This window comes from Octopus sinensis, linkage group LG1 (genome assembly GCF_006345805.1).
Source record: "Octopus sinensis linkage group LG1, ASM634580v1, whole genome shotgun sequence".
In the NCBI taxonomy this organism is placed as follows: Eukaryota; Metazoa; Mollusca; class Cephalopoda; order Octopoda; family Octopodidae; genus Octopus; species Octopus sinensis.
Window position 1 is genome coordinate 77631338 of NC_042997.1, and position 26054 is coordinate 77657391.

Genomic DNA, 26054 nt, shown 5'->3' on the forward strand with positions numbered 1-26054 from the left:
ACATATAAAGGGGAAAACAAATCAACCACAGTGGGATTTGAGCTGAAAAAGGCTGTAGCTAAGTATCACAAATGTCAGACATGCTGACAATTTTGTCAATCCACTACAACAATAACAAGAATAAAATATAAATTATAACTGAAAACAAAACTACAACTGGCAAAAGAACTGAATAATGAGCTGAATAAAAAAAAAATACATGTGTATTTATTTTCAAGTTAAATTTAGATATACCTGCCTCTCCTCCCTAATATATCTTCAACAAATATTCCCTCCTATTTCAAGGGACCCTTAGACTCTTTTTGTTTGTTAGTGTTTTGTCCCTGTACTTGCTTTGTTCTAACATTTCAATATGAATACCCTTCAGTGATTTCTTAACAAACAGCCTAAGTGAGAACAATAGACTAGCTTCAAGCTTTTGTTATTGCATATTGAAAGCAGCAATGGTTGCTGCTTGATCACTTACACCTTATATAGCTACTTTATATATCTAGTTATATTGGAGGTCATCTTGTATTTTGGCCTTCTCAATGTTTTCTCTCTATTATACCTCATTGTATTCTTAAAAATAAAAATAAAAATAGTATTGTTATTGACTTTCCACTGAATGTTATGTGTCTGCATATATCTTTTAATATAATTTTTAAAATTTGTAGTCCATATATATTTTGCACACAATATTATGTGTTTGTATAGATATATACCCATACACACTGTGTGTGTGTGTGTGTGTGTGTTTTGATAAATGTTTCTTTACAGAAATACTTATGCAGATTTGATTCTCGGACCTTATGAAACAGTTTGAACTATTCATATTTCTACAAATTTGTCTTAATATGCAAATGAGAAGTGGAGATTGACTAAGCTCTTAAGTTAAGATGCTGCTACCATCTTACTTGAAATAAATTCACTAAATAACATTGCCAGTGATTTATATTAAGGTTTTATCAGTCAGATGGTGTACTGGGTATGCGTTATTATACAAATGTAAAATTTAAAAATTGGCTTTAATTTTTTATCATCATCATCATCATTTAACGTCCGCTTTCCATGCTTGGTTGGATGATTTTGACTGAGGGCTGGCGAACCAGATGGCTGCACCAGGCTCCAATCTTGATTTGGCGGAGTTTCTACAGCTGGATGCCCTTCCTAACACCAACCACTCCGAGAGTGTAGTGGGTGCTTTTTACGTGCCACTGGCACGGGGGCCAGTCAGGCGGTACTGGCAATGACCTCGCTCAAATTCTTTTACACATCCTTTTTATAATATATAATATTCAGATTTTGAGCCCTGCATATGTTTAGATTGCCAACTCTTTAAGTATTTTTCCTAAATTGTTGGAAAATGTTTACCAATCAGTGAAATTACAGCTTATTTTTCATCTAGAGTGATAGAGAGGTACAATCTTGCTCTAAATACCACATGTAGTTCTTTGAAATGTCACAAAAATCACACAGTACTTGACCATCTCTGGATCTAACAAGTGTAGGCTCAAAGATATGCAGTGGGAAAATGAAAGAGAAGTTGCACCTGAATGTATTAGGACAGCATCTGAATAGCTAAAGTATCAGTTAATGTATCTTGAAATAAGGACAGATAATATCAGCATAGACTTATAGGAAGATGATTCATAGTAAATGAGTATCCATAAGTTGGTAATTTTGCACTACATTGGTTTCTTTTCTTTTACAGGATGTTAATGACTAAAGGTATATAATAATGGAGATAGAAGACTTGTCCCAATTACCTGAGCATTACCTCAATGGTTGGGACCGACATCACAGCCTTTCTTTGGCAACTACAAAAGGTTTACGTAATCCTCCTGGAGAAAATAACTGTTTCTTGAACAGTGCTGTACAGGTAAGTTTACATATTTGGGACTTTTTACCTCACTTGAAATTGGAATGTTCTTAAGATTTCCTAGTGTTTTTCAAGAATTTCATAAGAGAAATAAAACGAATAGCTTAACGCTAAATGTACTCTGAACAGAGAGAATAGTATGGAATATTTTAAAGACATCAATCTTAAGTTTTACGCATCCCAATACTATGAAGGTAATCAATTTCATAGACAATAATTGTGCTATATTCAGCCTAAAATGTTAATTATCTTTTCTACATGTGGTCATGGTATGCCAACACACACCACTTGAGGCATTTTACTGAATTTACTTTTATTGATGAAGACTACTCTCTGTATTTATCTGGAGATCACCCACTCTTCAAGGTAAAATTCAAGACAATAGGTAAATTACTATATATATATGTGTGTGTAGTAAAAATTATTAAGCCTCTTCTTTCCCTTCCTCTCTGTTCATAATGTGTATTTAAATATATCAATGAGACCAAACTATCACGGTTATCCCATCAACTGTAAGTTAGTTGTAATGATGTACTTCTGACATCTCATTGCAGGTCACACATCTTCTATTCACTTACGTATTTGGAAAATCCTGCTTTTCACGTATCCCAAATAGGAAATTACTTGAATATCTATTTTCATTGATGCACTCTGTTGCTGTAACAGCTGCACCTCATGCATGAAATGTTTTAACTTCTATATTTCATAGTCAACTATTTTACTAGTACAGCTACATTTCTACACTTGAGAGAGATAGAAATATCCTTCCACTTTTGACTAAGTCATTAAAAAAAAAAAAATTTTATGGAATTTTGATCCAATTAGAAACAGTTGACAACAATAAATAGATTTATTTCTCTTCCTGCATAATGGATGATGTCATTTAGTTTCCATTTCTCTTTGAATTTCTTGCCCTGAAAAGAAGGGCTGAAACATGTTCAAACATGAAATCTTTCTGAGTTGCAATCCCTACTGCATCCTTCTTCCTTTATTGTACCTTACTAATATGATGATCAGGCAGTCAAATGCTCTTCTATTCTACATTATTACTATATGATTTCCACCAGTTTTACTCTTCTTTTGTTGTGTTCAGTATTGATTCTTACTACATGTAATCAGTCGACTGTGTATTTAGTTATTGATAACTGCTGACTCCTGTGGGCTTTGTATGAATTTTTAAAGGTTTGTAACAATTAGATTGTAATATTACAGGTGAGAGTTTCAATAGGTCTGTTGGTTTCTGTTAAGATGTAGTTAATCAAGTTATTTTTATAATCTTTCATCATTCATGTCATTTTGTTTCACTGCATCTTTTTTTTCTGCTAGATGTTTTTTCATTTCCCAACTGCCTTCTCTACGTTCATCTTGTAACTTATTCTATCCACTATGCCCATTTCTTTTCCCATCTTGCTTTTTAAAATTTTCAAACTTATCTTTGTATTTTTGATCCCTTTGATGTGTCATCTCTTTGTCCTCCTTCCTTTTTCTTCCCATTCCTTTTATTTCCTTTATTTATTGCCAGTCTCCTATTTAGTTTCAGTTTTGATTTTACCTGTCTTTATCTTCCTTCTATTAGGTAATTATAATAATAACCCTTTCTACTAAAGGCACAAGGCTTGAAATTTGATAAAAGGAGACTAGTTGATTACATCAACTCTAGTGTTTCAATGGTACTTAATTTATCAACCCTAAAAGGATGAAAGGCAAAGTCAACCCTGGCGGAATTTGAACTCAGAATGTAGCAATGCGTGAAATACTGCTAAGCATTTCATCCAGTGTGCTAACAATTCTGCTAGCTTGCTGCCTTATGTAATAATAATAATGATAATAATCTGTTGAATTCAATTTACTGTGCTCTGGCACTGAAATTGTATCAAAGCAAAAAACTAATAAGTAAAATAGGTGAGCCACTACTGTACTTTGGTTTTAAATCCTTATTGTAGCTATTTCATATCAAGATCTAAGGCCTTGTTGTACCTATTAAATAAATCAATACCAACAGTTGTATTGCCTGTCTTACAAAATTATCCTTGATAAATGGAGTATGATAGCTCTCTTTTACCTTCTTTTCTCATTATTTACTGGTTTAAACCCAGATAAACCCTAAATTCAGCTGACCTATGATAAAAGGTGTTGAACTTTGATTAGTTCATCTTTGTTTCAGATTGAGTGTATCAGTGCTACTTTTGTCACTTATCATTTCTTTTTTAAAATAGTCTTGTGATTTGAGCAAGTTACATTTATGTTGAGGAAAAGGGGCAGTGTCCATACCGTTTGCAAGCTTTCCAGACAAGTGTGGTTGATGTTTAGCTTTAACAGGTTGTTGACCTATAAGAAGGGGAGAGACTTCCTGAGGGTTGTGGTTTTGTAGTAGGAATGATTAAGTAAAGTGTTGTGTGTGTGGGGAGACAGTGTAGAGAAGTGGTAAGTAGCAGGTGGGCTTCAGCATGTACGAGCGGGTACCCAAAAGTAACAGGAAACGTTCTCTGTGGGACAAGCCTGTTGTAGTTCAGGCTTCTGCTGCTAGAAACCACTTGATGGAGCCCTCAAATTTCAGTCTGCTGACCAGTAGCACTGACTGGAGTCGTACTGCCATGTGGTGCATCTTTGTTTTGCAGTGCTTCTCCCCTGTTCATCAATTTTTTGCAATGTTTAAAAGGAAGGAACAGCATGCTTCCATGAAATTCTCTTTTTTTGCTGGGGAAAATGGCAGCCAAAACAGTTGTCACGACTCAAACAGCTTACAAGGACACTGCCATGAGCAAAACACAAGTTTATGAGTGGCTTTCATGCTTTAGGAATGGTTACTTGTCACCAACTTCATTCAGGGCCACTGTCAACCTCCTGAACGAATGAAAACATCACGAACAATTGATGAACTTGTTGATATGACTGGTGTGCCCTGGAGTTCCTGCCAACAAATTTTGAATGAGGAGTTGCAAATGAAAAGAGTTGCTGCAAGATTTGTACCTCACTTGCTCACAGAAGACCAAAAGCAGTCATGACTGAATTCATGCCGTGAACTGAAAGAACAGTTGAAAGTTGATCCAGACCTTTTTTTGAAGGTCATCACTGGTGACAAAAGCTGGTGCTATGGCTATGACCCAAAAATGAAGCAGCAATCAAGTCAATAGAAGCATTCAATGTCCCCCCCCTCCAAAGTGTATCAAGTGAAGTCCAATGTCAAGATGCTGCTGATTTGTTTCACTAGTGTGAAAGGAATTGTCCACACAGAATTTGTTCCTCTTGGTCAACCAGACATTTTACTTGGCAGTTCTGAAGCATTTGCAGGACACAGACGAAAATGCCCCAACCTGTGGAGAGTGGCAGTTTCATCATGACCATGTGCCTGCACACGCTGCCTTGAGTGTGAAACAGTTTTTGACCAAAAATGGCATGACTCCCACTTACCCACCCTCCCCATTCACCTGATCTTGCTCCTTGTGATTTTTTTTTTGTTTCCCCTGAATAGAAAAAGTCCTTAAAAGAAAATGTTTTGCAGATGTGGAAGAGGTGAAAGAAAAAAATGACGGAGGCATTAAAAGGCATCACTTCACAAGAGCTCCAGGATTGCTTCGAACAGTGGAAAATGCATCTGGACTGTTGCATTGCTTTAAATGGAGAGTACTTTGAAGGTGGTAAAAGTGTAAACATGTAAAACTAAGTGAATAAAATAATATTGCAGAATCCTTTGAGAAGCACAAATCCTATGTCATAACTCTAGGGCTTCATAAAAGTAAACAAACAACAAATAGTGAAAGAAATAGATATGGTTTAATAGAAAAATATTTGTGAGTGGTTAGCTTGATCAAAGCCATTGTATGCATTGTAATATGTAATATTCTCTTTTGCATTGAACCTGAACTGCCCTGAGCACCCTTTCTTCTAGGAGGGGATTTAGATTGCTTCATTGTCATAACTTAGATGAAACTCGGCTAATTCTATAATGAGATTTCCCACACGTCAGATATAAGTTATTTATTTCTCTTGGGAACCTTATAACTTGTATATTTTACATAAAGATGTGTAGCTTAATATTTTCTCTTTTATTTTCAGTTTGTGCTTTTTTTTGTATTTATTTTGTTTTGTGAACTTGCCATATAGGAATTAAATGTAATGTACATATAAAGACATTTAAAGGGATTCTCACCAAGAAAATGTTGAAGATGTTGAATTTGCCACACAAGTAGTAAACTGAATGATACTATTTGCTAACACACTCCTTGTCTACAAATTTATGCCTGCCTGAATACTGATTTCAGAATCACTTTTTATTAATATTTATAAATGTATATATGGCTGTTTGAGTTCAAACAGTAGACTGTTTGAGTTCAAATCCTATTGGGTTCACCTTTATCTTATTTTTTTTGTAGTGTTATTCAAATTCTGAGGTTCATTGATTCAGTAACATTAGAAATCATTATAAATATTTGTATTAAGTGCATGGGACAAAATGCATTGTGGCATTTCTTTCAACACTCTATATACTGAGTTTCAGTTTCACTAAAATCAATTGTCTTTCATCCTTGAGCACTGAGGGTCAATGTAATTGACTTGCCCCCTCTCCTTAAAATTGGTGGCTTTGCACCAAAATCTGAAACAATTATTACCTCTGTCTTAGTGAAGGTGGAGGTATTGTTTTCAGTCGTGTTTGTTTGTCTGTGGATAAGATATCAAGAACCGCTGGATAGATTCAGATGAAACTTTCAAGCATGTTTGGCCTTGTGACTGCCACAAACTGATTAGATTTTTGGGATCAATCTGGTACTGTACAAGGATTCTGGATTATTTGTTATATTTACATGATTGCAATCTTATGTTGATTTCCAAGTCTTTCTCATTTATCTCCCTTTAGGCTATTTCCAAAGTTTTATTTTCATTCCTCTATTATTAATTTTACACGCGTCTCTATCTTAGGAACTGATGGATAAAGAAATCAAACTACATAAACATACGGCAGCAATACCATTCAGAAATTAAATAACCCTAACATTTTTATAATATATTATATATACATATTAACACTTTACAGTATACTTACATATATACATACATCTATACATCAATCTAACACAACAGGAATACTAAAGGAAGGCTGGAATTTAAGAGACAAGAAAACAAAAAGGGCTCATGCTATTCATTTAAAAATTCCTGAATAGAACTTATTAACTCTGCCATTGAAACTACTTTGAATTGTGAATTTGTTAACTTTGGCTTGTATTAGATAAGGATAAACTATTTATTACTGTTGCTAAATTTTCTACAGTCACCATGACTACCATTGGGATCGATCAGATACCGGACAAGGATTCTGGATTATTTTTCTGTTTTTTTTACTTAATTTTTGAGAGCGGTTGGGTTCATTTTTAGTATTCTCGTTTGTGAGAGCAGTCAAGTTAATTTCAGATATTCTCATTTCAAAAATCACCTCTGGCTAATCGTTGGTGTTGCCTTGGTTTGTGCTCTGTGAGTCCTCATTGATTTCAGATAGAATATAACCACAATTATTTAAATAATTTAAGATGAAATTAACATCTTGATTGTTGTACTTTTAGTTAATGAGAATAGGTCAAATGTGTCAGTCCTTGCTGGCAATGAATAATAGCTGTGAAGTAGCTTTGATAGATCATAATGTGAGAGACACTACTGAGTCATTGAAGTATCATTAATTAACTGACATTTTATATCATTGCTAGTACTGTGTTGTTACATAAGAATTTTCTGTATTTCAGTTAATCCACTTGTAATTATGTTCTTTTGTTTAACCATAGGTTAATCCTGATTCACCAAAAAATGTGATCAAAGGCATTCCACCTATGAGACTTCTGTCTTTTATCTCATGATGTGGTATATCTAGAACTACATTATCCTTTGTCTTTTGTGGTGATAGGAAGAGCATTAATCCGTAGAAAATCTCCCTCAACAAATCCAATCTGACCCATGCAGGCATGCAAAAGTAGATGTTAAAATTATGATAATGAAATTACAAGGTAGAATTACTGACTCTAGTAAAATAGGCTCTCCTGTTTACAATCTTTCTCACAAAATCCCAATATACTATTGTAATATTGGTTTTAAATTTCGGCACAAGGTCAGCAATTTGGTGGGGTGAGGAAGTAAGTCAATTACATCAACCCAGTGCCTTGAAATGATGAAAGGCAAAGTCGACCTCGACGGAATTTGAACTCAGAACATAAAGATGGACAAAATGCCACTAAGCATTTTTTCCAGCATGATAACAGTTCAGCCAGCTCACTGCCTGATACTATTATAATATTGGCTTCACATTTTGGAACAATGCCAGCCATTTTGGGTGAGGGGTAAGTCGATTACATCATCCTCAATGGTTAACTGGTACTTATTTTATCAACTCTGAAAGGATGAAAGGCAAAGCTGGCCTTGGTGAAGTTTGAACTCAGAATATAAAGGCAGATGAAATGCTGCTAAGCATTTTACTCAGCTTGGTAATGATTCTGCCTACTCACTACCTTATACTATTGTAATATTAAAACTGGAAGAGATAGACCCAAGAAGACATGGGGCAAGGTGGTGAAGCATGATCTTTGAATTTTGGGCCTCATGGAGGCAATGACAAGTGACTGAGACCTTTTGTGATATGCCATGCGTGAGAAGACCTGTCAAGCCAACTGTTGTGGCTGATGCCTGTGTTGAATAAAGGGCACCCATGCCAGTGGCATGTAAAAAACACCCTTTGTTGTTGGGTCTCATGGAGGTGATAAGTGACTGAAGCCTTTAGTGATATGCCATGCTTGAGAAGACTTGTCAAGCCATAGTTGTGGCTGGTGCCGGTTTTACATAACTGGCACCTGTGCTGGCAACACGTGAAGAGCACCTATTACACTCTTGGAGTGTAAAAACCATGCCAAATCAGATTGGAACCTGGTGCAGCTCTCCTGCTTACCAGTTTCAGTCAAAACATCTAACCCATGCCAGTATGGACAGCAGATGCTAAATGATGATGATGATTATAAAGTAGAAATATTACTTCACAAACTTATCTTTAAATCTTAAGTATAACAATAAAAACTGCTCATAGAAAGCCCTGTCATTCAATACAAGAAATGCAAAGACAACTGTGATAGCATGAAATTAAAAGTAATATTGATTTATCCTTCATTTGTATAAAAAGAAGTAAATAATATAAAATCTATATAGGTTGAGTCATAAACAGCTTTGAGAAAAAAAACAATTCCTGTTGTTTGGACTAAGTCCTTTAAGCATGTGTTCTCTAAGAATCCAATAAAGAATGTTCACCTTGAATTGCAAAATCAGCAGATTCTGTTTTTCTGAACAGTTGGATGTGGAATATGATTAGCTAAATGTTAACCAATGGTAATGTGCAGACAGATTAACATAACAGGACATGTAAAAAACCTAAATGTGCACTGTCTATTATTATTATTATTTTTTTTTTTTTTTTTACCTTTTAACCCCACATGCACACATAACCATATACAATATATCAAATATAAAAGGTTTTTATTGTTGATTATATGCATTTTCTCTTGGTTGTGAAGCCAATCTTTCAAAGCTACTCAGTAACTTTCAAAGAGTGACAATACATTTTAGGTATAGTATGTGCCAAATATTGCTTTGATAACTGATATTTCCCTCATGAGTGAAGTGGCTCTATTTCAGTTGTTTCTAGTTCAATATCGTATTTAACATTTTAGATTTATGGAATACCTTTTTCTTAATGTTTGATAAGTTACCTCAATCAATTCGGTACTAATTCTGCTTGAATATCATTTACTTGTTTATCATATTCTCTCTGATTAAATTTATTCAGTATGCAATTACATAGTCTATTTTCATAAAAAACAGCATTTCTTTTTACAGCACAGTCCATTGGGTACCATCAAAAAAGATGACCCATTCTTAGAGCAGAACCTACACTACTCACTTCATTAAAATGATCCATCAAGAGTGATGAAAAAAAAATATAGGAAGATGCAATCTATTTTCAATAGTAGACATACAACACAGATTGTTTTACAGAGCAGCCTGTAGACTTCACAGATTTTAGTTTGAATTTCACCAGCCTTCTCTTCATTGTCTATCTTTTCAGAACATAACCTGTACAGTCAGTCATATACTTGAGATAAATACAATAATATAAAATCTTTAAAAATATTGGCTTTCTTGTGTAGAAAACTATTTTATTTTGGTATGGAACTTTGCCTGAACTACTTATAGATCTTCTTGAAGTAAATTGGTATTGTTGGAATATAAGTTGAAGGTAATTTACCTGTTTCAGAGAATGGTCAGCTCAAAATCAAACCATTCAGTTCATCATCAAATAAGAACAAAGGGAATTCAAGTTTATAAATGATGACCTGTTTTACACTAGCATCACAATTAAATCCACCTGCACAGAAGAAACTAATTATTGCCAGGAAATGCATTCAACTATAGCACTCATTTCAATCAACCATGCATAACTTTCACTGTATATTATGAGTACATATTTAGAAACTAAACCTTTAATAAGAAAATTTATATTACTTAATAAAAAAAAAATGTTTATCATGTTAAAAGAAACTTAATGATTTAGCTGTTCCTTTTTATTATTTTTAAGCTTTAATTCACCTTAAAAGCAAAGAAGCTCACAATTGTGTTTTTCCCCATCTTTCCATTGTTTAAGATTAATTCCAGCTTCCATTTAGAGGTTCTAGTTAGTTATCTACCTTCATATTAGTTACTGTCCATTTGCTGTTAAGTTGTTAGTTGAGGTTGCATCTTACAGGACAACTTAACTGTAGGGGGTGATGGTGGGAATATGTCATTATGTCTCATCAGTAACCAACTACCTACTGTTTTATGTATTCCCTAACCCTACTTCTGCAACAGCTGCTATTATTGTGGTGTATTTTGCCTCCTTACCCCTTACTCTTTAGTATCCCCTCCACCCATTTCTGTGTTGGCAAACTAGATAGTAATAATGAAGAAACGAACTCCATATTTCATGTGTACTTTATCATAGATGCTGTCCGTCGTGCTCTGCAGGTAAACCTAGTCATTGTTTTCTTTGTTTCATTTAAATAAGAGAAGGAAGCAGATCTCTCTCTCTCAACATCAATTAAATGTGGAAGTTGATTAATTAGTCACACAATGAAAATTGTTTCAATGATATTAATTTACTCAATAGATGGTTTCTTACATAAACATTGTTGTAACCTTTACTTACAATTCTGTTTAATATTTTTAAAAGTTAAAGACAATGTGTGTGTCTGTGAGTGTATAAATGTATTTCTCTAATTGCTTCTATTTTTCCACAGGTATTCTGGCATCTTGATGTATTTCGACGTAGTTTTAAGAACTATAATGGACATGTGTGTATGGGAAATTCCTGCATTTTTTGTAATTTGAAGGTAATCTATCTTTATATATTCTACATTTGGTATGCTTATTGTTCTATGCTTAAATGTCTTAGTTTTCTAGCATCAGACATAATATAATGCCTTGCAGTATTTAGTTACAGCCCTTAACTTTCTGTTGATCTTTCTGGGGGTTAATAAACTGTAGTACCAGCCATGTCAATATTTTCCCTGACATGTCTGTTAAAAAATATATAAACAATGATAAAGTTTCTATTAAAAAATAAGTTTATCTCATTGCAGGTCATCTTCACACAACTTCGGTATAGTGACAAAAGTTCACTGCATCCAAATGCACTGAGACGAGCATTGGCTGAGGCTTTTGTTGACCAACACCGCTTTCAGCTTGGCCATATGGATGATGCTGCAGAATGTTTTGTAAGTCTACAGAATGCTTCTTTGGTATTCTTACTGTTGATATCCAATTACAATTATATGTTTATACCAAAGAATTATACAATTAATTCCACTTGTCTTAGATACTGAGGGAAAGATATCAGTTCTTTTTCATAAAATTTGATACAGGAAACTTTTCCTATCTTGGAATATTTGCACTTAATTTGTTTAATGGAATAGAGTAGTCAGAGCCAAACACCAGCTTTATAAACCGATGTGAATCTAAAAATGAAAGTATTTCTGTTTTATTATAAAACAAAGAAACTATTATTTTATGCTTGGCTTGTCTTGTTATTAAGGTTAATATTTATTATTTCTGTTAATATTGTCTGTGAATTGGCAAGTGACAAAAGGTATTGGGAGCTTATAGGTCATGTGCTGAAAGATTTCCTGACATTCTTCATCTTTCTGGAGAAGGCAGTAATAAACCATTGTGTCTTTCTCTTTAAGGTTGTAAATATATTTGTCTTCCATTTATTGCCATATGTAATATTTTGCTTGTTACACAAACCCAGTCAGTTCTGAAACAGACTTGCATTATTGAAGTAGCTGTTGCAAGTTGTCAGATGACTTGATTAGGGTGAAACTGAGATTTGCTCAATATTCTAGTTGGTCTTTACTTAGCATAATGTCCCTCACTTTAATTACAGTCAAGGATTCTAAAAAAGATTTGTGTAGTTTGAGCTGGTTTAAGTAACTATACAGGAGCTCCTTCATTAAATCCACTATTGTTGAGAGATACACTGATGTTAATGTAGTTTAAATATTTGTATCATACAAACTATTTTCTCTTCAGTACATCATAATTTTGGCAACATATTTGCATTGTATCCATTTTATACCTGTAGGAAAACATTCTCCGAAGGATCCATTTCCATATTGCTAATGGCTACAATGAAGATCAATGCACAGCAACACATTGTCTGACACATCGTAAATTTGCTCTAACTGTTTCAGATCAGGTAATACAAAACATATACATGTCCCTCGCTCTCTCTCAAACATACACACTTGTAAGCACACATATACACACTTGCACTTGTTTTTATCTGCTTATTGTCATTGATATATGGTACAAAATGTTTGTTTATAACTGATAAGTGTTTATTAATATCAACATTTGTTTTGTCAGTTCTCTTTTTTCCCCTTGTCTTTCACTCATCCCTCTCTTTATCATTCATACACACATAACACTCTCAATTCAGTGATTAAATTTGGTTAACTTTTCAGTCATTTTTTAAAAAACAAAAACAAAGAATACATATATCCAATATCTTATTCTCTTTCAGGTGCAATGTGTGTGTGGTGCTGGTTCTAAACCTTTAGTTTTCTCTGAAATAGTTCACTATGTGTCTGTTGCAGCTTTGGTGTAAGTATATTTTTCTGTTTTCTCACAGTCTGAATATAAAACCCAGTGATTTCATATCAAGGGAATAGAGGGATTTTTTTTCATATATGGAGTAAGGCAGGCACTTAGTATCTGAAATAGAAGACTCCTAGCATATTTGTTGCTAAGTAAAAGTAATGTGTTACACTTCATAGATTACTAGTGATATTAACATAACCAATTCACCTTCACTAATATTAAAACGTGGATATGGTATATCTTTTCACCTCCTTTCTAACTACACATCTTGATAAATATAATCTGCATATTTAGTTATTTTTTGTATCAACTTATTTATGGATGCATAATTTGAATTTCAGTGGAGAAGACATTTAAAGCTGTAAAAGTGCACTTTTCTAGCATCATCCACCATGGTTGAAGATGTAATGTGATATAGATTCTGAGCTGAGAAAGTAAATGTTATTGCTGGTGTTCATGATAATCACACTTTATATATCTCATTTTCCCCCATATCAATTCAATCTTAGGTTTTGTGCTGGTTACATGTTAAGCACACTTAATCTCCATTGACAATATAAAATTTCTGGCCAGATTTCAAGCAAACTGTGCAACTAGAAATACCAACAAATTTACTAACAAAACCAACACTGGATGCACTGGTGCTGCAAATGTAAGGAGTGGGGCAAGCAATGTAGATGTGTTACAGTTTGTCATTTAAACCAGCATGGAAAATAGTTATGGAAACAGATATTGTATTGATTTTTTTTTGTCTTTTACAGAAACCAAGCAAATAAGATAATTGAAAGTGGATGCAAAGTTACATCAGATAAATTTGGTCTTTTACTTCGAAATGCCTGCAGTGTTGGTGATGTCCGTGATTGTCCTGTGAGTATTTTAAAATTTTGCTTTATAATTAGCATTTTTATGAAAATATGTTCAAGAGAATCATCCAACTAGCCAAGAGGAGAGGGCAGTGGTTCATATCTCATTACTAGTAGTGAAATGTTTTCATAACCTAAGTACTTGAAATGAGGAATTAATAGATATATGAATTAACCAATGTGAATTGCAGCATCATTGTAGTTTAATTCCCAATAGAAAGTTACTTTTGATAATTCAGTATTATATCTAGGAAGCGGGTTATTTCTCATCTATCACCATCATTTTAATGTCCACTTTTCCATGCTTGCATGTGTTGAATGAACTTTGTCAAGGCAGATTTTCTGTAGCCAGATACACTTCTTGTCACCAGCCTTTACTTGTTTCCAAATAAGGTAATATTTCCCCATGGCCAGACATGTTTTAACGGAAGATTGGACATGATCAACAATGCTTGTATTACAGTTATCTCGCGATATCCTGACAAGCAGAAAATAATACACACACATACATACTCTAGCATGGCTACAGTCAAATGACTGAAACAAGTAAAAGAATATACAAACATGCATGCAGGGCTTCTTTCACTCTCCAACTACCAAATCCACTCACACGGTTGTAGTTGGCCTGGGAATATATAGTAGGGGATACTAATCCCAGTGGGATTAAACCCAGAACCATGTGGTAAGGAAGCAAACTTCTTAACCACCTGCACTTATGTAAAACTATATTAACTTTAAATATTTCAACAATTTAGATTTCCAGTTGACTTAGAAAACTCAGAACAGTTATTACTTTCACATTGCTCATAATTTGCTTTGTTTACATATTGGTTCTACATATTTACAGAAATCATGTGGCAGAAAAGTTAATATACGAAGAACTTTACATAATCAACCTGATGTTGGTGAGTTATCAAGTTTTATATCTTATAAGCCTGTCAGATCTTTTGTTACAGACATTTTATGGAATACTAGCAGAGATACCTGGTGTTGCTTAGGATTTTAATGGTTTAGTTTGTGTGTGTATATATATATATATATATATATATATTGTAGTTATGTTGAACAGGTGATATGGGAAAGTGCAACATTGACGACAAAACATTTGTGGAGTAAATGATGGTCTAATTCGACTAAGTGACATGTAATACGTCCGTTTAGAGGATTCTTGGCCCTAACCTGTCATGGAATATGGGAGTGGGGGGAGGAGAGTATGTAATTTTTGAACCCACTGAAAAGCTGTCGGTGGATATACTCACCTTTGAGGTGGTCAGTGCTGCATCTAACATGGCCCATCATATGGTTGACAGTCAAATGAATGGAGGTGCTGTACGTAAATGGGTACATTCTGGAAATGGGCTGCAATGGGAGATGGCAACAGGGAAGTGAACTGTTGAATTGTTGCAGAAGGTGAAGAGTTAACATGGGATTGCTGATGTGATTGTAGAATAAAAAAACATAATGTGAGCCTATGCAGTCATATGAGAACATGTAGTAATGAATTACTTGAAAAAACAAGGTATAATGGCTTACCGTGTGGTATGTATACAGTATACCTGTATTTTTGTATGCAGAGTAAATTAATGAAATATAAGCAAATGAATGAAAAAGAAACACATGTATGGAACTACTAATTTAACGGTAAATGCCACAATAATTATTACAAAGAGACAAAGAATTATATAGAATAAATTTTGTTAATATAAGGGTAAATATGTAGTTGTAAATACCTTGCAACTGCTGAAATAATTATTAACTAGTAATGGAACAGTAAATGTGTATTTTTATATATACCTTGGACCCTCATTGTCTTTTTTTTTTTCAAGAGTTTCACCTCTAGCACTCACAAACATACATTCAGGCATGTCAGTCATCACATATGTATGTGTAGATGTGTGTGTGTGTGTGTTTAATAATGTACGTAATGCGGAAATACAGTCACAGATACACACACTCATACACTCATATACAAAACGTTACATCGTTGTGGTATAAACTGTTCCTGACATACACTCACATTCATATGCTAAGATAGCCACACCAATGTCACTTGTTATATATGTGTGTGTTTAATAATGTACCTAACGCAGAAAGATACACTATGAGACTTATACACTTACACAGATACACAGCCATATACAAAATGTGATGTTGTCATCGTTGTGATATAATATGTCCTGTTAACAATAGAAAGATTATCTCTATGAATTGTTATATTGTTTTAAAGGAAATGAAAATAAAATTCTGCATTGACACTGGCCAGCCCTCACATATAGTAAAATAGACACACACAGACATACATTCACGCATGTCAGTTGTCACATGTATGTGTAGATGTGTGTGTGTGTGTGTGTTTAATAATGTACCTAACATGGAGAGACACACACACTGAGACATATACATACACTTACACTCAGACAGATACAGTCATATACAAAATGTGATGTCATTGTCATATAAAATGTCCTGTTAACAATAGAAATATCTCTATGAAATGTTATATTGTCTTAATTGAAATGAAAATAAAATTTCATATTGACACTGACCAGCGCTTGCATCCATATAATGTGTTTAATAACCTACTTAATGCAGAAAGACACACACTGTGAGACATATACACACTAATACACTTACATACATTCACAGACAGATAGTCATATATAAAATGTGACGTCGCTTTTGGTTAGAATTAAAAGTAGTATAAAAGTGAAACAATATATCGCATTACAATATAGATCTTATTCTTTCACTTTTTATACGTAATACCAAACCAGTGCCAATGTTGCATTGTTTTAATCCAAATGACAAAAAAAACAATTACATGTTGACACTCACAGGGTCTGATAGTATTACCATGTAAAATTTGATTTTATTTGATTGAGTCGTTTGGGAATGCATTGGGAATAGAGGGTCAGAGTGACAAAGGATTTGATATATATATATATGTGTATATAGATGACTAAGAGAAATCTTAGTTGATAAATAGAAAACAAAACAAAAAAAATGCCATCATTGATTAATTGCATTACCTAAGATCTGAGTTAATAGTAAAGACTGTCTATGGTGACAAAGTTGATGTCATCTTACTGGCCAAACAGTCAGTGGTTTATATCCCATCACAAATATTGTACTTTGATTTTGGCCAATACACCTTAAGCTTTTGTTGCTCTAATAACCTGTATTTTGTTGACTTCCCAATATTAAACTCAAGTATCTATTAGCAGAGATGGGGACTCAAACAGTCAAACCACTTTTTCTTCTAAAGCAGAACCATTCTTTACCCTTAAATTTGATTGCAATATCTAATTTACAGATAACTAAATCATAGATGGTAGCCTGAAGGCTAAATAGAGCTGGTAACATTGAAATACTAATAAAGATTTGTTTTACTCTCTTTTCAATTTATTTTTTATTGTCTTTAATGAAGAACACTTTGAAGTGCAGCTTTGGCTACAATTTTTTTTTCTTTTTTATTGCCTAATGCTGCAAATTATTAGACGTTACTATTTAATTTATAGCTTTTGTCTTAATTCACTTGCAATTTGTGTATACGTCTCATTGGCAATCAAATGAAATATGTATACCTGTGATTGCCTATCTTCATATATCTCTGTCCCTTGTCTCTGTTTATGCATGTTGCAGCCTGTTTATCCATGTCTGGTTATTCATATCTTTCCAACTGTAGCTCTGTATCTATCAGTGACTGTCTAGCTAATCCAACCATAAATATAGTTTATAACGATCCTGCTTTGAAACTAAAAGATGTAGACAACTGATGATGAGTAATTTGATCCATTTACCACCTTTGCATGGATAAAATTGGTTATTGATTGAAGGTTATATATATATATATATATATATCAAGTAATGAGAAATATATAAGCAGTATTGCTTATATATTGCAAGTTTTCTATAACATCTGTTGATCTTATTGTGAAACAAGATTAATTTCTACTATGTAATTTTAATTTATTCTCCCTTTCATTTTATCTATCTGTTTAGAATAGTCTATTTAGTATTCTCTCCAATAATTGCATTTAGGTTACTGTAATAATCCATTAGAAAACTAGACAATCATTGAAGATTTCAACTGTATTGTTTTAAAAAAATATTTTAATAGTTACAATAAAGTATTTAACAAAGTATTTAGTGTTGGTTTTTCTATGCTTTTGTCTTTTAGTAAGTATTGGTTTGGTATGGGATACAGACCGTCCAAGTGGAGATCTTGTCTCTGATGTTTTAACCAACATCAGAACATCTATTGTGCTTGAAGATGTAAGTATAAAATTGTGATTATAACTTTGTTTCCACTCTCCATTCAAAATATTTTAAGTGTCATTATTTTCTTTTATGGCTTTCTGTGGCTTTTATTTACTTTTATTTGTAAATTTCAAGATGTCTACATTCAGTTTTCATAGCTGAAGAATACATCCCTCCACTTTCCAGTGACTAGGATTCATTTTGAAGGTTGTCTGAGGCAAATGAAATCGAAATCAAATTCGATGACTGGCATCTGTGCTTGTGGAGCGCTAAGAGCACCATTTGAGCATGATCGTTCCCAGTGGCACGTAAAAAGCACCATTCGAGCGTGATCATTACCAGTGTCGCCTTACTGGCACTTGTGCTGGTGGCACGTGAAAAAAATATTTGAGTGAGGTCGTTGCCAGTACTACTGGACTGGCTCCTGTGCAGGTGGCACATAAAAAACACCATTTGAGCATGGCTGTTGCCAGTACCGCCTGACTGGGCCTCATGCCGGTGGCACATAAAAGCACCCACTGCACTCTGAGTGATTGGCATTAGGAAGGGCATCCAGCTGTAGAAACTCAGCCAGATCAGATTGGAGCCTGGTGAAGCCATCTGGTTCGCCAGTCCTCAGTCTAATCGTCCAACCCATGCCAGCATGGAAAGCAGACGTTAAACAATGATGATGATGAAGATTCAAATTTTGGTACAGGGCCAGCAAGTTGGGGGAAGGAGTAAGTCTGTTACATCAAACCTAGTACTCAACTGGTACTTACTTTTTCAACTCCAAAACGTTGGACAAAATGTTGTTAAGCACTTTGCCTGGCATGCTAGCAATTCTGCCAGCTTTCCACAACACTTTAGAAATACCCTACAATCTTAGTGTATTGCAAAAATCGGCTTTTTGAACTGCATGCATACTGTGGAAAGTAGTGTTTGTCTGAGGTCCTTGTGACTTGACAGACTGTACAAACCCTGGGAAACACAATATCTTCAATCTACATCACAATATTGAGTACTGTTGATTTCTTTAATAATAATAATAAAACCTTAGCCTGATAATTCTTACAAAAGCTGTCCAAATATAATATAACAAGAAATCTCATAAGTGGCTGAAGCTGTATATGGCTTCAAAATTGCTAAACCTCATCTTATCAATATTTGTTTGTTTCCATTGCACTTCTCCTAAATCATTGATAGAAGAGCATATTAGTCAAATTCTGCTCCCCTTAGATATTGTAGACATTTGGTAAAAAAAATATTGTTTATAGTTTTACATTCTGTATTATCTAGTTGTTCTCTTTATGCACTCCACTAACCTTTATCCTAACAGTAAGGAAATAATGTAAAACTAATGTTTTATTAGGTAAAACCTGATAGACAGTTGAACACTGAACTACATGCATTACAATATGTAGTAGTGTCCTGATAGGTTCCATTAGCAGATGCTGCAAGGACTTTTATATATCAATAAAATTTATAAATGAGTTTTATCATTCAACTATTTGACAATTTACTTTGTTCCCAAGAAAGAAATGAATATGTCTAATGGATAAAAAACACTTTTGCTTATTTCTTTAATCCTCTGTAGATGTTCCATTGTTCCAAAATCAGAGACCTGGCTCGACTGCATTTAGTTGGTATTGTCTGTTACTATGGGAAACACTATTCTACCTTTGTCTTCCATTCAAGAGATCAGTCGTGGTATTACTTTGATGATGCCACAGTTAAGGAGGTTGGTAATCAGTCTTGTTATGTTTTTGTTTTGTTTGTTTAATTGTAGTCCTTGATTTCTATTTCAAAAGAAGTTACTTGACAGTGACTGTGATAACAATGATGATAATGTTACCTATAATAATTATTTAGGCATCGTAGCCATTATAATCATTCATACAAATTGCTTGTCATTATAATTATAATCACTTTTATTTCTAAGATAACCAGAAAAATAACTTTAATGCATTAAACTTTAGCTTAAAAAGAGATAAAAATAAAACTCAATAATTCTTAATTTATAGAGAATATTGTTTTCATATTCATGTTGTAATTTATTTATATATTTATTTTTACAGATGGGTCCTAGCTGGGATTCTGTTGTAGAAAAATGTTGCCGTGGTCATTATCAGCCCCTTTTATTAATCTATGCCAATCCTAGTGCTACTCCTATTAATGTTGCTGAAGCCCCTCGGAAAACTGTAATGGCTCCAGGTTACAATAACTGTAAGTATGTTTTCTACATGCCTTTTGTTTCTACCTACAATTATTTATCTAATCTAAAATAACTTTAGCAGCTCCTGGCTACAGTGGCTACTCTAACTCTTGGCTATAAAAATCGGGAGTGCATCAGCTCATGACAGTTGCTATATCAGTGCATCCAGTCTCATTGCCAATGTTTGGTGCTGTGTCAATTGCAACTTCAAGATATAACACCTGTGGTGGTTCAACATAATAGTTTCTTCAACTTGACTATTCAGAAGAAAATAATCTACTTTCAGGAGAAATAGTCACTGCATCTGCTTTCTCTGTTTCATTTATCATTCTATCTTTCTTTATATACATTTTTCTCTCTCTCTTACTCACTTCCCACTGGGAACTGAATTCAGAGAATTACTTTAGATTATAGAAATAAAAGCATCCCATTTTTACCTATTCCTTTCAATAATACATTAAGTCTAGTGCGGAAACTGTTAACCCAGCTCTTTAATGTTTCCTTGTTTGACAATCAAAACCATCATCTGATACCAGCCATAGTAATAACTGCTATGGTAAATTATGAATTCCTGATGGCTTATTGCTGAATAAAACAGTTACAGCTCCAAAGATGAGCTGATATGATTAAAGATGGTGGGGTCAAATTGGTAAAATATTAGAAAAATGAGATGTGATGTTGTTCATGTTTATTATTTTATTTATATTGGTATTAAACCTCCATTAATTTTCAAGGAGTAGCTATTGTCACTTGAGTCAACTCAATATATGCCCAATATTCAATTTATTGTCTCTGAATAAATGGTAGGTAAAGTCAACCTCAGCAGCATTTCAACTGATAATGTAACAGAGATGTAGTTTAATACAGTAAAGCCTTCAGTTTAGAACACTTCTGTTACTCCAGTGATTTTTGTAATTATGAGAGCTATTATAATAATTATTTGCAAAGCCTACGGAAACCCTTCATTTAAAAATTATTATTATTTTGAGGCATACAAATGTGGTTCTTCATATCATTGCTTCATTATGTTAACGATATCAATTGCGACTTCAAGAATAACACTTGAACATATGTATGAAGGTTAGTGGGAACAACCTGAATGATATAGATTCTCAGTTATTTTGAACTTTACATGCAAGCACAATAACCAACATAATACTTGAGATTGCTAGCATATTCAATACTGATAAAGACATTAATATGGACATTAATTTCTTTATTTTGATAATTTCAGCTACAACTGGTGCAGGTATACTTAGAAGTCAATCAGCAGATATCCGCCGAGCAGTTACCCCTACACCAGACATGCACTGCTACATAGATACAACTATTCAGCATAGAAGATCTATAACACCAGGTCCAGAAACCTATTATCGATTAAAGGATTTAGACAGGGATTCTGTAACATCAAGCAATGCTGAACATCAAAGACAAGCTAGTTTTCTGACAGCTGTTTCAGGATCTGATGATACAGCATCCAATCATTCAAGTGTTAAGAGTTTTCCTTTGGATTCAGTAAGTTTGATCCGTTCATTGTCTCCATCTGTGAGTAATCCATCAAAGCCAAGCAGCATCTCATCAGAATCTGTTGACCAGAACCTGCTAGGAGAGTACATATGTACCGAAGGAAGACTCCAAGCTTCATTTTATAATTCATCCAACTCAAACAGTTGTAATGGTGGAGTTTACAATGTTCAAAGAAGCAACCTGTCTGACTTTTCAGCTCAAAGACGTCCATCTCCATCATTGAGGGAGAAATCTTTTGAAAATGTCCATTCTGAAAGCTTTATAACTGAAGGAAGTACACCAAATGATTTTGGGTATAGAAAACCTATAGATAGTCATGTTCTTCACTCAGTTGATTCTAAGTATCGTGATGTTACCAATCCACCAAGAGACACTTATAAAACACAAATTAAAGCTTATGATGGTATTAAACACAGCCACTTGGTTGTCAAACCAACTGTACAAAATACAGAGCAAGACAATTATTATGAGAATATTAAATGTGTTGGTCCTTTGCATTCAGGTCTAGCAACATTGCCAAGAAATAAAGATTCAGCCAATGAAAGGAAACAGTTAAGCCAACAGGAACAGTTATCTTATTCTCGCCCATCAGTCTCTCTAAAATGTCAAACTCCAGCAAGATTTGAGAATGGACATCAATACAACAGATACCGTTCTAATCATCCCAGTTTTAATCATTCTTCAAATAGCATTCCAAAACCAGGAAATATGATCAGAAGTATTTCTGCTCATTCACTGGCTTCTCCTAATAATGAAACTTATGTTTCTAAAGACAGAACATATAAAATTCCTTCCCAAGACCATGAAGACAACTATAGCCAGGAAAAGTACATTGATCGTAAAACTGTTGAGCATGTCATGAAGAAACTCTATCCAAAGCCACCAAAAGGTACAATTAATGGCTTGCGCCATTCTAACAGAATCAAAGAGAACTTGAATGGCTTGGGAAATATTGCCTCGGCAACTGAACTGAGCGAAGCACTTACACTTGAAATTCCATATGATAGTGTATCATTAGAATCTCAAAGGGATTCAGGTTATGGAAGCAGTGACCGAAATAGTTCCAGTTCATCAAGTAGTATCACTATGGATCCTTATGGCCAATATTTGCCTAGCAAGGGTATCCAGCCACTTTCTCTATCGGAAAATCAAAAGTTTTCTTCAAATGTGGAAAAGAATAGTGTTTATTCTGGACTTGTTGGAAACACAGGTAACAGAACAGGGAACAAAAACATGTACCTTGGAAGGAAAGGTAGCATTGACAGTATCTTAAACGAGCCTCTATATCCAAGTAATACATTTTCAACAGATCTGTTCTGTGAGAATGTTTCAGTGGATATTAAATCTTTACCTGATAATGCTTCACAAAATATTAAATCTTCTTTAATGCAGCAAGGGAAAAAGATACTTCCTGACAAACCATTAAGTGGACATATTGTACGAGGTAAGCAAGTGCTTTTTTTTTCTTTTCAAGTATGTTCACTTTTAAATTGGTGATATGCAGCCAAGTTTGTTCTTTCTAGTGAGTTTGATTTCTTTATTCTTCCATGTGAGAATTTGATCCTGCTACTATAGACAAACCATTCTCTAATTTTCTCAGTTGTTCTCAGTTTTTCTACTGAATGGTAGGAAGTGTCCAGTGCTTGACTTCAATATTTTGCTTTACCAGTGACAAGAACTTATAACTCTTCAGTTGGAATGTTTTGGACACTGAAATTCTCTTAAAAATTCTTGATATGTTTCAGGATGAAAACTTGCTTACATATGTTATTCATGTCATTGCAAAAGGTATGAATATCACTACCTCCCATAAGAAACAATTATTATTATTGTCCTGCTTGTTTCAGCAAGCTATTTCCATAACATGGTTATGGTTTTGTTACTCTCTAATTTTTTTGTTAATTTATTCAGCTGTTATTTTTCTCATATTTTGTTTTGATTGATCTGCTGGGAGCACAATTACAAATATTTCTTTGTTAATCACAATTTCTGAGATTTCCCCCTGCAATTAAAACAGTTTTTATTGACGAACAGTCAGTATTTTTGTTGTGGCTAATACTTTTTCTGTTGTGTTGCTTAATCAGTATCTTATCATGTTTGTATGATAGGAGCTTCTCATACCCGTTTCTGAAAGACACAGCAGCATAATATAATTTTCAAAATATTGTTATTGATACTGTTGTTATAAAGGCAGCAAGCTGGCAGAATTGTTAGAATATTGGGCTAAATGCCTTGCAGTATTTCTTTGTTTTCTATAAATTCTAATTTCAAATCCTGCTAGAGTCAATAAAATATAGTACCAGTCAAGTACTGGTGTCATTGTTATCAACTAAGCCTCTCCTTTCAAAATTGCCTTGTATCTAAATCAGAAAGCATCATTGTTGTTGTTTTCATTCATTCAGAATTTTGTTGTTCTGTTGGTATTAGATTGTTAGATATCAAGCTGAATACTGCAACCTTAGGTAACTTGCACCTTTCTCATGGTCCTTGCTGTACTAACCAATCAGAATTCTGTAAAGTAAAAACATTCTTGTTAGCTATTATCCTCAGTCAGCCATTCAAACTACTTGCAACTATTCTTGGGGCTCTTATTATAATTGGGATAATGATAACTTTATGAAAATTTCAGATTCTTTGAAGTTCATATTTCAGCTCTTGGTATTTTTCTGTTTTCTCATGTTCTTTTTGTTTACCAGTCTTAAATGAAATGAGCAATCCTGTTTGTTTATCTATTTGAAACTTCATATCCCACAGTTACATGGTCATAGCATTTTTTTCATATGTTCAAATCCATTTTTTTTTTTACAGATTTGTCAATAGCAATCTTGTCTCTAGTTCTCATAGAGACTCTGAGCAACCATTATTTTCATTGAGAGACTATATGCAAATAAATGTTTTTTCTCTTTCATTATATCAAAAACAGTATCAGCCAAGTCTTCCTGATGCATCTTGTTCTGATTGCACGGCTACAATCAAACCTTTCATCTCTTTCTTTAACATTCTCTTTTTTTCTTTTTGTGTCCAACATTGAAACACTTCACTACTTCGGAAAAACTTTGTGTAAAATTTTCTTCTTCATGTAATATAGTTCTTCTTACTTCTGTCAAAAGCATCTCTTCACTGTCAGTGACATGATTCCTTAAACTCACTACATTTCCACAGTTTTCTATATTTATCCTCTTCCTCTATCCTTTTTGTTGAAATATGATGTCAATATCTGTCTGTATGTATAAAACCCTGTAGATAGTCAGCAATTTCTTTGTTTTTTTATCTACATTCTCAAGGTCTTCTATAGTGCATTTGATTATTTTGGAATTGTACCTGATGATGGATACAGCTCTTGATTTATAGTTGTGGTGGTATTCATGCCATTGAGTTTTGGATCGTAGTATTCTCTTTACCCTTCAGAAATATTTTTGACATTATTTTTCATTGTTCTAGCTTTTATGCCATCAGTTTCCAAGATTTTTAGATTATTTATATCCAACATCTTTATCTATCTCCTATGTTTTCTCATCTGGTAGATCATCATCGTCAACCACTGGTGGTTTACCTTTACAATGCATTGTGTGTCACCATTCACTTAGGAATGTGAGGCTGAAGTAATATCAGTTCCTTTATCTGAATATAGTATCCTTAATCAATTCTTTTCTTATAATAATGGTTATGATAGTAATGATATCTAACATTGGTACAAATCTGCAAATAATGTAGCAAGTTGAAACAACCTCAGCATAAGTTTTAAGTTTTGTATCTCATTGGTTCTTGAAGAATGGTAGGGTTACAATTAAATTCTCTATCATTTCTACTACTCCATTACACCTCATCATCATCATCATCATCATCGATTAATGTCTGTTTTCCATGCTGGCATGTGTTGGACGGTTTGACTGAGGTCAAGAGAGCTAGCGGCTATACCAGGCTTCAATCTGGTCTGGCAGGGTTTCTACAGCTGGATGCCCTTCCTAACACTAACCACTCCAAGAGTTTAGTGGGTACTGACATTGGTCATGATCGGTTGGTGCTTTTTACGTGCCACTGGCACCAGAGCCAGTAAGGCAAGCCTGTTAACGAACACATTCAGATGGTGCTTTTTATGTGCCACTGGCACAGGAACCAATCAGTAGGTACTGGCATTGGTCACGATCAGTTGGTGCTCTTTACATGCCACCAATACAGGAACCAGTCA

The 26054-nt window shown here is 34.0% G+C and overlaps 1 protein-coding gene across 3 annotated transcripts in view; it reads left to right on the forward strand.

The window, feature by feature from the left end:
* LOC115219645 overlaps positions 1 to 26054 on the forward strand; it is a 71794-nt gene that overhangs the window by 27260 nt on the left and 18480 nt on the right. For 2 of the 3 annotated variants that reach the window (XM_036502037.1, XM_029789815.2), the window contains exons 2-12: positions 1694 to 1861; positions 11161 to 11253; positions 11503 to 11637; positions 12504 to 12617; positions 12945 to 13024; positions 13783 to 13888; positions 14732 to 14789; positions 18065 to 18159; positions 19721 to 19864; positions 20202 to 20349; positions 21573 to 23309. In XM_036502037.1, the coding sequence (XP_036357930.1) occupies positions 1721 to 1861; positions 11161 to 11253; positions 11503 to 11637; positions 12504 to 12617; positions 12945 to 13024; positions 13783 to 13888; positions 14732 to 14789; positions 18065 to 18159; positions 19721 to 19864; positions 20202 to 20349; positions 21573 to 23309 (2851 nt within the window). In that variant the 5' untranslated portion in view covers positions 1694 to 1720. The remainder of the gene's footprint in view (positions 1 to 1693; positions 1862 to 11160; positions 11254 to 11502; positions 11638 to 12503; positions 12618 to 12944; positions 13025 to 13782; positions 13889 to 14731; positions 14790 to 18064; positions 18160 to 19720; positions 19865 to 20201; positions 20350 to 21572; positions 23310 to 26054) is intronic. The other variant, XM_036502042.1, reaches the window with a different exon arrangement.